This window comes from Musca autumnalis, unplaced genomic scaffold (assembly GCF_047663935.1).
Source record: "Musca autumnalis isolate F117 unplaced genomic scaffold, ASM4766393v1 scaffold_3, whole genome shotgun sequence".
Lineage (NCBI taxonomy): Eukaryota > Metazoa > Arthropoda > Insecta > Diptera > Muscidae > Musca > Musca autumnalis.
This window is the reverse complement of record NW_027411866.1, coordinates 24,344,747-24,356,864: the sequence shown is the minus strand read 5'-3', so window position 1 is coordinate 24,356,864 and position 12,118 is coordinate 24,344,747. Positions and strand designations below refer to the sequence as shown.

General features: G+C 35.7%; 1 protein-coding gene across 2 annotated transcripts; it reads left to right on the top strand.

Annotated features, from left to right (window-relative positions):
- The first annotated feature begins 1,609 nt into the window (after positions 1-1,609).
- LOC141398848 (uncharacterized) lies at positions 1,610-3,428 on the top strand. Of its 2 annotated transcripts, none has more exons than XM_073976563.1 (4): positions 1,610-2,041; positions 2,406-2,537; positions 3,054-3,142; positions 3,199-3,428. In XM_073976563.1, exons 2-4 carry the CDS (start codon positions 2,432-2,434, stop codon positions 3,400-3,402), a joined length of 399 nt encoding a protein of 132 aa, XP_073832664.1. In that variant the 5' UTR covers positions 1,610-2,041; positions 2,406-2,431; the 3' UTR covers positions 3,403-3,428. The 2 variants fall into 2 exon arrangements, with proteins under 2 accessions (XP_073832664.1, XP_073832663.1); XM_073976562.1 differs by lacking the exon at positions 1,610-2,041 and adding an exon at positions 2,118-2,342.
- Positions 3,429-12,118: the final 8,690 nt, after the last annotated feature.

Sequence of the window (12,118 nt, the reverse complement as noted above, 5' to 3'; positions counted from 1 at the left end):
TTAATTTTATATCTGTGTTTTTTTTTTACCCTCCACCATATGGAGGGTATAATTAAATTTGTCATTCCGTTTGTAACACATCGAAATATTCGTCGGAGACCCTATAAAGTATATATATTATTGATCAGCATAAAATTCTATGTCGATTTGACCATGTCCGTCTGTCCGTCCGTCTGTCTGTTGAAATCAAGATACAGCTCGCAATTTTAAAGATAGAGGGTAAAAATTTGGTACAGAAGTTTTTATTACTTGCAGGATGGTTGGTATTGAAAATGGGATATATCGGTCCACGTTTTGAAATAGCCCCTATAGAACGGTACCTCCCGATTTTCGGTATTTTTAAGGTTTTAGCTTCATTATCCTGCCAAAATGGCTAAAATTTGGTACGTAGTCTTCTTTAGGGGTATAAAACTTTCCCCCAGAATTTTGTCGGTATCGGTCCACACCTTCATATAGCCCCCATAGAACGGTACCTCCCGATTTTCGGTATTTTTAAGGTTTTAGCTTCATTATCCTACCAAAATGGCTGAAATTTGGTACGTAGTCTTCTTTAGGGGTATAAAACTTTCCCCCAGAATTTTGTCGGTATCGGTCCACACCTTTATATAGCCCCCATAGAACGGTACCTCCCGATTTTCGGTATTTTCAAGGTTTTAGCTTCATTATCACACCGAAATGGCTGAAATTTGGTACTTAGTATACGTTGGTGGTATAAAACTTCCCCCAGAACTTTATCGGTATCGGTCCATGCCTTCATATAGCCCCCATAGAACGGTACCTCCCGATTTTCGGTATTTTGAACGCTTTGGCCTCAATATTCCACCGAAATGGCTGAAATTTGGTATTTAGACTTGGGGGTGCTCAAACTTCCCCCTTAAATTTGTCGGTATAGGTCCACGCCTTCATATAGCCCCCATAGAACGGTACCTCCCGATTTTTGTAATACTGAAGATTGTGACGTCAATATCCAACCGAAATGGCTGAAATTCGTTATTTCGTCTTCCAAGAGTTATAAAATATTCCAGAAGAGTATTATCAGTATAGGTCCACATCTTCCTATATTCCCATAGAAGCGTACTTCTTGACTTTCGGTATTTTTTAAGTTTTAGTCACATTCTCTTACCGAAATATAGGAAATTTGGTATTTAGTCTTCTTTGAGCCTAAAAACTTTCCGTCAGAAATTTGTCGGTATAGATCGACATTTTGAAATAGCCCCCATAGAATGGTGCCTCACATTGTTTTACCGAAATTGCTGAAATTTAGTATTAAGTCTTCTTCATACACGAAAGGAAACTAATTACCTATTCCATTTTACTTCAAAACAACTTGTGGTGGAGGGTATAACAAGTTCGGCCCGGCCGAACTTAACGCCGTTCTTACTTGTTTTTTTCCTCCAAAATGAACAGCTGCTGTTGCTACCTTCGATGAGATCACTTCATTCATTCATATGGCCATTGAATGCTGGGAGATTCTTTACCCCAAACCAAAAACCAGTTTTCAACGCCAAGCTAGAAATGTCAAATTTAAGTTTGCCGATTTTGTAGTCGTCGTAATGCGTCGTGGCGTATAATAAAACAACTTTACACTTCATTTAGCTGGGTATAAAACATTAGTTGTTGTTATTGTTTTCTATTTACTGGCTGAATGGCTGACGTAGTCAGTCATTGCTAAAAAAACAAAAAGAAAATAATCTTTACACAGACATACCAACTGCTTGAGGCATTGCGAACTTTAGTTTGGCCTTTAGTTTATTTGCCCCGCTTGTTTTTTTGCGCGCCACGCAATTCCCAATTCCCACAGTTCTCCACAGTTGTTGTAGCCTAAATACACACTTGGGTTGCCATGTCGTCGTCGTTGTTGCGAGGCCTTTTGCCGGATATGAACAAGACCTCATTTAAAAATAAAAACACCGAAGCAAAGTAAAACGACAAACGGGGCCTGTCGCAAGAGACTTTCAGCGGCAGCAGTCTTGTGCCAGTCTTTCTGGTTGGCGTTTAAGCAAAGTTGCTTTGGGTTCTCAGAGGTCGCTACAAACAAAATGTATGCCAGAGTAGATATTAAGTTCGTTTGGGCTCTTCGTTTTCTTTTTTTTTTTTGCTTGCCTTCTTTCCACACACAACTGAATAGAGAAGATTTTTTGTTGTTGTTTTTTTATTTCCGTCATTTTTATTGTGTCTTCCTATTTGTTTCATAGTCTCGTTTTTATTCACGGTTTCTCGTTTCATGTTTCTCGTGTGTGTGTATACGATGTCTATGCCAAGTTATTTTCTTTTGTAATGCAGCTTTCTCTGTGTCCGTTATATTCTTTACCCCCTTCCGTCTTCTTCTTCTTCTCTTTAAGGTTTGACATTGATTGGTGTAAATGATAAGCTTATTTTATTGTTAATGAATTTTACAACAACAGCAATATATGACCAGGCCAGATTGCCAATGGAAATAACATACATGGAAGGCTTAATGTGTGCGGTGATCAGAATCATGGTTCTTAATAGAAATAGCATTTCTAACAGACGATTCACGTGTCTTCTACAGGAAGGTAAGTGGGAATTTAATCAGGCGACCTAGAGGTCTTCTATCTAATACCTAGATGTCTTATAGAAGAAGAAATTCGACCTTTTGGGTTTTCTATAAGAATACCTTAAGGTAAGGTCACATTAGGCAAATATTTGCACGAACGACCGGCAGTGTGCGCTTACTAAGTCCGTGTTTAGACACACGGGAAAGTAAATTCAGTTTTTAGGCAATAGGGGGTAGGAAAGAGTATTGAGGAGCTCTTTCCTCTCCGCTCTCTCCCAAAAACTCAATTTACTTTCCCGAGAAATTTGTGTGTCTAAACACAGACTAAGAGCAAGGCAGCGTAAATAATGCATTGACATTTATATTCACGTGCTCTCAGTAAGCGCACACTGTATTTGCCTAAAGTGACCTTAACTTAAGTCCTTGGTCGGGGAACTCGATTTAAGAATACATAAAAGTTTCAATAAAGCCACTCCTGTGTGACCTTCGACTTATGAGCAAATACATACATGAAAACCTTTTTGTCAACTTTTAGATCCCATGTTGGTTTTCGAGAAGAAAATCCATTATTTTAAGGTCCTAAGCAAACGTAGTTTTCGTTTTTCACCGAAAAATGCAACAAAGGTAATTACCAATTAAACAGAGTGCATCTGTTCACTAATTATTTATATTCTAATTAGGTTATTTTGGCGACAGTGATATTACACAATTATCTGCGGTTAACGCCACTTGATGGATCTATAGAAATTAATTCTTCAATCACAAGTATTCAACCAGTAGATACCGCTTTATCAAATAACTCAACCCGCACAGCCATATCAAATCGAAACTTTTTGTGTGAATATTTAAATGATGTTGAAGCCAGTTTTGCATATACTACTTAACAAAATAAATCTTTGCGATAAAATATGTAAACTACTAGCTATTCTTTTCTAACTGTTGCGCAATTTTTAATAGTCCAGTAAAAATATACATTGAATTTTGTACATCTCGTTTTATAAAATGTGCAATGTTCTTTTATAACAGTTATTCATTAATATTCTGCTTTTTGTTATAAACAAGGTTTATTTATTTAATCCATATATGCAATACAAAGCCTTTAAGGCCAAAAACATTACATTTCAAATATATATGTACATCTGAATAAACATATGGCCTGTTCCTGTACTTTATAAAGTGGTAAAAGTCGTAAACGATTTTCATATAAATTTTGTGTACGGGAACGCAAAATGTGTAAAAGTTGTAAAAATTGTAAAAACTTTTTAGTCCTGGAACAGAGCTATACTTATTATATAAAAGAAAAATATGAAAGTTTTTGAACTATACGTAACAATACAAGAAGAAAAAAATATATAATCAGAAATAGTCCTAGTTACAAGTAACACTAATGTTAAGATTAGAACACGATCAAAGGTCTGTTAAAATGTTCCAAAAGTTTTAACCTAAAACCATTATTTGAATGGGAAAAGATTCGTAATTCCAGGTGTAATATATTCTATGTACGTGCAATACGAACAAGAAATTCAAATCCAAATTCTACGTATGAATATTTGGGGATTCCTAGGGATGTGGAAGAATTCAAATTGTCTATATAGCAAAACCGGGTTTTTATACTTAATAATCTTATGAAATAAAGGCAGATTACGAACGTCAACATAAGCATTAAATGAGCATTTCAAAATTTCTTTAACCTTAACCTAGTCTGGTATAAACCCAGCAATAGTTCACATGAAACATTAATAATGAATGGCCAATTCTATACTTCACATGGGTTGGCAGATATGCATTACAAGCATAAATTCTACGTAATGAAGACAAAACTTTACCATATAATGCATCAATATGGTATTTGAATGAAAGCTCACTATCTATAATCACGCCTAGACACTTATGTATGTCTACAAATTGTATTCTTTCATCCTATATATATATATATATATATATATGTTAGGCTCAGGACTAACCCGATGAGATGGTCGAAAAAGCATAGCTTTGGTCTTGGATGAATTTATAGACAAAGAGTTCATACCAGCCCAGTTCACTATACTTCGAAGACGGTTGTTTGCACTACTCTCCCATATCTCAATATATCCATTTGTGTTTAAATCCATAGTGTTTTCGGGAGCTCCAGCATGTTGCTTCGCAATAGATCAAAAAACTTTTAAATTCAGTCTGTTGTTGTGATACATCTTCATACTTTCTCTTCATACATTTGAGTACATCGGACACAAGATCGTCATTCGCTTTTCTCTTGCAACGACGTCTAGATCACAGCCGACCAAGAAGAGGGCACACAAAATTCTCAATACTTGCAACTTTTGACAGTGTGTTAGTAACGTTGTACGCACGCATGCTGCAAAACAAAAACAAATCAAAACATTTGTGTGCTCTTTCGTTGCGTTCGGGTTGTGTGTGTGTGAAGTGCCGAAAAACTTCGTAACTTTAAGAATATCAAAGCACGACATTGGTCTAGATGTATTTGAAATTGAGTGCAACCAATTCAAAAATACCCAGCAAGCATTTTTTATCGCCCATTACCCGAAGCAGTCACTCCCAGGCGATAGAAATACACATCCGCGATCTCGCATTCTAATTGATGTAGGCACACCGTTCGGGAAGAAATGAACCACGTCCACGACACTACTTGTGAATGCCGCTTTCGAGACTTCCTAGAAGTACTTTTAGCGATAAAATTGGTTGTGACGAAAAAAAAAACATTTTTTTCGTTTTTCATTTTATCTGTTGTTATTCTTTTAATTTTTATTTTTTTACTATTCTAATTAATCTTCCAAATTGCATACGTTTTTAAAGGAACTAACCTTAGATGAAATTGCAATCTTCATTAATTTTTGTACTTCTAAAAATGTTGTTGCCTGGCCTGGGAATCAAACCCATGACCTTAAGAATGCAAAGCGAACATGCTTACCACTGCACCACCGTACCTTATAAACACCAGAGAGACTAAAGTCTTATATTAGTTTAAGGTTGTACACGCCTCAAATGAACGTAAACAATCGAAGTGTCTGCATTGACCAGAGAAAGTGTCTGCCCATGCGATAGTCGTAAGTAGTAGCATTGTTAGTGTAAAAAAGCAGTAATAGAATTTCCATCTCCTTTTCTGACACTAGGTAGTTATTCAAGAAGTTCAAAAAGGGACAGCAATGCAATTGTTATTGTAAAATGATAAAGGATCGCTATTTTCTAGAATAGAAGTTCAGAATGCGATTACTTCTGATAAAGGAAGTGACTCACTCACTCCCAATTGCTGGCTGGGTATGGATATACAAACAAATACATTGTTTACCTGTGTCATGTGTGTTCTCTGTGTTCTCAATATGTGTGTTCGTTTACTCATAATTTGTACAAACTGTTACTGGATGTTGTTCGTTTACTCTACAGTATAATGCAAAAGAGCTTAGTCGATTGCAAGAAGTTACTGGACTTGTACGAACTTGTACAAATTATTGAGTAAACGAACACACCTAATATCACTGCCAGATTCATCAATATTGGATGTTGTGCTAAACACATACGCTTTGTTCCTTTACTTTTTTAATGGTAAGTGTGGTAAAAGAGAAAAGTGTCAAAATTGTTCAAAATTGCTCTCTCATAAACATTTTTACCAGAAAAGTAAAGGAACGGAAAAATGGTAGGTCTGGCAGCAATGTCAGAAAAAAAACATAAAAAAACCAATTTTCGTCTTTTATTTCACAGTTTTTAATTTAGTGTTATCAGTGTTCGACTTTTTCTTCGGTTTTTCGTCCATTTTGTGAAATAACGGTCAAACAAAAGTCGAAAAATCAGTTCTGCCATTTTCTACCTGCAGAAATTTTGCTGGTAGCCTGTGGTAGAAGAGAAAGCCATTTTCGCTCTCTCCCCCCTCTCACTCTCTTAAAAATTGCTTCCAGTTTTGCCACTTTTCGGGGTTAAGGAACGCTATGCAGGTTAAAAATGGTAACAAATGGTTAAAATGGTAACCTCAGGTAAGTAAAGGAACACAGCTATAAATACACCTTAGAGTTTGTTTGTATATTAACATAAAACATAAACGCACCTTCCCGACTCCATCGAAGATTGAAGGAAACTCATTGTCTCCATTAGAGGCCATTGTTTTCTAGAAGTTGCATCCGATCCTGATGGCCTATTATTTGCGTTAAGCTCTCTTCTATATTTATCGCGTAAAGTCTTCCACCTTGTCTTGCACTGCAATGCTGCAAAATGTGTAAATATAATTAATTCAGAACAATTAGAAATTAGGTATATTTTAGGATCCTTTGGTTTGTTAACCGTGATTTAGTGAAATCCAAAACATTCGCAACATAACTTTTATAAATTTCGGTATAATTGGCCTGTTGTATTGTGGCCTCATAAATCGTGTGCCATATAACCAAAGGATCCTTGAACTTCAATATCCTCTTACCTGTGCTACATAATTCAATCGAATTCCTACATAATTCAATCGAATTCCTACAGAGAATTCCTTTTATCACATAAGTGTGGCTGGTTCCGTACGCATTCAATAAGATTTTCGTTTTCCATCTGTAATAAGATACAAATTGATAACAATCAAATAGTTTGCATAAAAAAATTTTGCTTACCATTTTACAATCAAATTTTATTTTGAGTATGGGTAAAAACAATGTACGTACTTCTGTCAAATTTGAAAAAGTTTAACTTTCCATTTCGTGCGTTCGACGTAATTCGGTAGTATTCATAAGAATACATGTGTTCTACTTTTTTCACCTGGGAATACGGAATTATTAAAATGTATACTAATATTGCAGAAAAAGTTCGATAACGACCTGTTTTTTGGCAAAATATTTAACAAAAATTACAAAAACCGAATATTTTTGACGCATAGAAAACCGGGTAAGTCCCAATTTACATTGGGCGAGTTTACTTGCGGCAATTGTCAGTTTGTAGGTGAGAGAGGGTGCTGAGAGGCAAAGGGTTACCATATGCCTCACCTCTCTTTCCTACAAAATGACAATTGCCGCAAGTAAACTCGCCCAATGTAAATTGGGACTTAACAAACTTTTCTTTGTTATTCTCGCCTATAGGGTTGCCATGTATCTATATTATATACATGATTTAATTTCCACAGGACCAACTAAAGTACTGAGGTGTTGTTATTGGTAACATTGAAAACTGAATATTTTTGACACTCACTGTATGTTTGTATGTAGGCCTCGGTACATAAGCATCATGGTAACCCTGCTTAAGTCATATCTGGTAAAAGAATAAAAAATCGGCCCGGCCAAATTCGAACTAGTTTGCTCTTTTGCTTTTAACAGAAATAACGTCATTATAAAAGACCTTGAGGTCTTTTAGAAGAATATTTTTAAGTACCTGATCTTCATCTTGCCTTTAGAAGGCAACCCTTTCGATTTTCTTTAAGGCCTGGGTACATAAGCTGCCTCGCCTGCTTGCCTTGCTTTGTTGCTTCATTTCTGACATAATAAAAATAAGAGAATAAAGAAGGCAGAGCAAATTTCGAACTGGGTTGCCCTTTTCTTTTTTATTCTTTTATCAGAAGCAAGCAAGGCAAGCAGGCAACGCAGCTTATGTACCTAGGCCTTTAGAAAGAATTTATAGCATATTTTTCTACGAAGACCTTTTGGATTGTCTATAAGAATAACCTTTGGTCTTGAATTGGGTAGACCATTCGATCGGCTATAAGAAGACATTTTGGTTGTCTATACAGACATTTGGTTGTGTCGTCGAAGGCGTCCAAAAAAATCTTGAAGAAATCTCTATGCGTTGTAGCCTCTAAGGCTTTGTAAAAATCTTCAAGAAATCCATGGACATTGCCAATTCTAAGGCCCCCAAAAATCTTTTTGAAATCCATGCCTAGTGTGGCCTCTAATACCGTAGAATTTTAACCTTACAGACGACAGTTTCTGCATTTACGAAACAGCTGTTTGCTGGTAAACAATTGTTTTGTTGTTGTTTGCAATGCAAATTGTGTCTCAGAGCATGAATATGCTCTCTCTCCTACATGAATATGGGCTCTCTTTTACAGTATTGCCATATTGTGCATTAAGAATGTGGATAAAGCACGAATTAATTTGAATTAAGGCAGTTAATGCAAACTAACGCTGCCGTCTGTCTAAGATATAAGACATCCTAAAAATATTTGAGAACTTAATGGATATTGTGAATTTTAAGGGCTTCTAAAAATCTTAAAGAAATCCATCATTATTGCGACCTCAAAGGAGAGGGTTTCGGTTGTCTATAGATGACCTGAAGATATCTTCTTTTGTCTATAGAAGACCTCAAGAGGTCTTGTATTGTCGATAGAAAACCTCAAGTAGTTTTCTGTTGCCTGTAGAAAGAGGTATTCTTTTGTCTATAGAAGACCTGCAGAGGTCTTCTTTTGTCTATAGAAGACTTAAAATGTCTTCTTTTGTCTATAGAAGATCTTAAGAGGTCGGGTATAGTGTATAGAAAATCTCAATAGGTTTTTGTTGTCTATGGAAGGCTTCAAGAGATCTTCAGTTGCCTAAAGAAAACCTCAAGAGGTTTTTTGTTGTCTGTAGAAGAACTCAAGAGGTATTCTTTTGTGCATACAAGACCATAAGGGGTCTTCTTTTCTCTATAGATGACTTCGAAAGGTCTTCTGTGGTCTATAGAGGTTTTCTGTTGTCTATCATGGAACGGAAAAATAAGTGGATAGGACATTTACACTGCGAAAGGATACCAGAGATATAAAAAAGGTAATTAAACGAAATCCGCAGGGAATTCAAAGAGGGTGTCCAACACGGGGAGTGAAATCAAAAGTATTAGAGAGAAATTGGTGTAACAACCTCTTTAAGAAAGCCCCACTTTTTGTGTCCTCTTATGCCTTTTAGAAATCCTTGAAGGCCTGGGTACATAAGCTGCCTCGCTTGCCTACTTTGCTTGCATCTGATAAAAGAATAAAAAAAGAAAAGGTCAACCCAGTTCAAAATTTGCTCGGCCTTCTTTATTCTTTTATTTTTATTATGTCAGAAATGAAGCAGGAAAGCAAGGCAACCAGACGAGGCAGCTTTTGTACCCAGGTCTTAAGAAAATCCCATGTATTGTTGCCTCTAAGTCCTTTTGGAAGTCCGTTATCAATTCCCATTTATTGTGACCTCTATGGCCTAACGGCTTTTAAAAATCCTGACGTAATCAAATCGCTATCCTTTAAGACCTGCGTACATAAGCAGCCTTGCCTGATTGCCTTGCTTTCCTGCTTCATTTCTGACATAATAAAAATAAAAGAATAAAGAAGGCCGAGCAAATTTCGAAGTGGGTTGCCCTTTTCTTTTTTATTCTTTTATCAGAAGTAAGCAAGGTAAGCAGGCAAGGCAACTTATGTACGCAGGCCTTTAGAAATGCCCATTTATTGTTGATTCTAGAGCCTTTTAGAAATCCTTAAGAAATCCCCATTTTTTGTGGTATATAAGGTATTAAAGAAATCCTTAATAAATCCCCATTTGTGATGGCCTCTAAGGACTTTTAAAAGACCTTAAAAAATCTTGTTTATTGTGGCCTTTAAGTCCTTTTGGAAATCCACATTTATTGTAGTCTTAAAGGCATTTTAGAATTGCTAATGACTTCCCCTTTTATTGTGGCCTCTAAGGCGTTTTAGAAATCCTTTAGCAATACCCATTTATTGTGGCCACTATGGAAATTTAAAAGGCCTTAGAAAATCCTCATTTATTGTAACCTCTAAAGCTTTAGATATTCCTACGTAATCTTTCTATTGTAGGTATAAATGTATCACCATTATCAGAAGTACGTTTTTAGAAATTCCTATTTATTGTGGCCTCTAAGGTCTCTAGGAAATCCTTAATAAATCCACATATATTGTGGTGTCTATACCTTTTAGGAATCCTAATAAATACCCATTTATTGGGCCTCTAAATTCTTTTAATAAATTCCCATTTAGTGTGGCCTTTAAGGTATTTTGGTAATTCCGAAAGGCCTGGGTACATAAGCTGCCTCGCCTGGTTGCCTTACTTTCCTGCATCATTTCTGACATAACAAAACTAATAGCTGGTTTACATTACGAAATCGAGTCGATTTCAAACTGTCAATTCCTTTGCTCAAACGTCAAATGAAATCGAATTGATTTCATTTGAGTTTTCATTTGACATATACGCAAAGGAATTGACAGTTTGAAATCGACTCGGTTTTGTAATGTAAACCAGCTATAAAGGAATAAAGAAGAAAAGGGCAACATAGTTCGAAATTGGCTCGACCTTTTTTATTATTTTATTTTATGTTATGTCAGAAATAAATCAGGCGAGGCAGCTTATGTACTCAGGCCTTAAGAAATGCCCAATTATTGTTGTCTCTAAGGTAATTTAGAAATCCCTAAGAAATCAGATTTTATTGTGACCTCTAAGGCTTTTTAGAAATCCTTACGAAATCCCGTTTTTGTCGTCGCTAAGGCCTTCTATAAGAAATCCTAGTTGATTGTGCCTTTTAAGCAATCGAAAAATCTGAAAGAAATCGCCACTTGCTGAGGCCTTTAAAGGCCACTTTCTATTTTATATATAAAAATTTATCACCATTTTCGAAAGTACGTTTTTCTATTATATCCCATATATTATATTATATCTATTATATTCCATATATTGTAACCTCAAAAACATCTCTAAAAAATCCATTTAAAGCACATTGTTACATGTCTTTGTTCTCTGCTGCGTCTTTGTTCTCTGCTGCGAGACCCCCATTCCACCAGTTTTTTTTTTACTGATAACAACTGTTTTGAGTAATTAGCAATTGATTACGAAATTTCACACGGAATAATGAAATGTACTTGAAAATGAAACTACAAAAACAATATTAGGTATTTTTTTCAAAATAAAACTAAAAATAGTTACCCCACTAAACCACAACTTGCTTATCTAAAAAGAGGTTATTAATATCATGCGAAGATAAGAGTTGGCGACTTTAAAGTGGGGAGGGGCTAAAGAAGTATATAAATTTCCATATTCAGATAAGAAAATTGAGAAGGGAAAGGCTTTTTATTTTAATGTCATTGTGTGGTTAGGATTGTGGGATATTACCCCTAACCTCAAAGTTTGTACTTTAAATTAAAGCTTCGTTCCCGTACTTTTTAATGGTAAAACTCGTAAAAGAGAGAACTGCAAAAAATTTGTTCTTACACACAAGTTTTCTGAAATAGTTCGGGAACGGAAAAATGGAAAATACGTCAAAAAAACTGGAACAAATGTCAAAGTCGGCGTATCAGCCAATCAGACGCCGGCAACCATGTTACTATTTTTTTACTCGCCCAAATTTGTCGTGTAAAAAGTTTTTAAAGAGAGCGTCATTCAGCGCCATTTTTGTTAAAAGAGAAGTGAACATTTTACAACTTTTTTGTGTACGGGAACGCTTTTTCGAGTAAAATGTGTAAAAGTCGTAAAAATTGTAAAAACTTTTTAGTTCTGGAACACAGCTTAAATTAACTTTAAATGCAAAAATGTCAAGCTTTTAGGTAGCATTTCACCAATGTTTCTGCCTTTTATGGTGTTACTTCCATTTCGATGTCTTAAATTGCCTATAAATACAACCTCAAAACTTCTTCGGCAACGATTTTGGAACGCTTTTCTCATAGAAAAAACG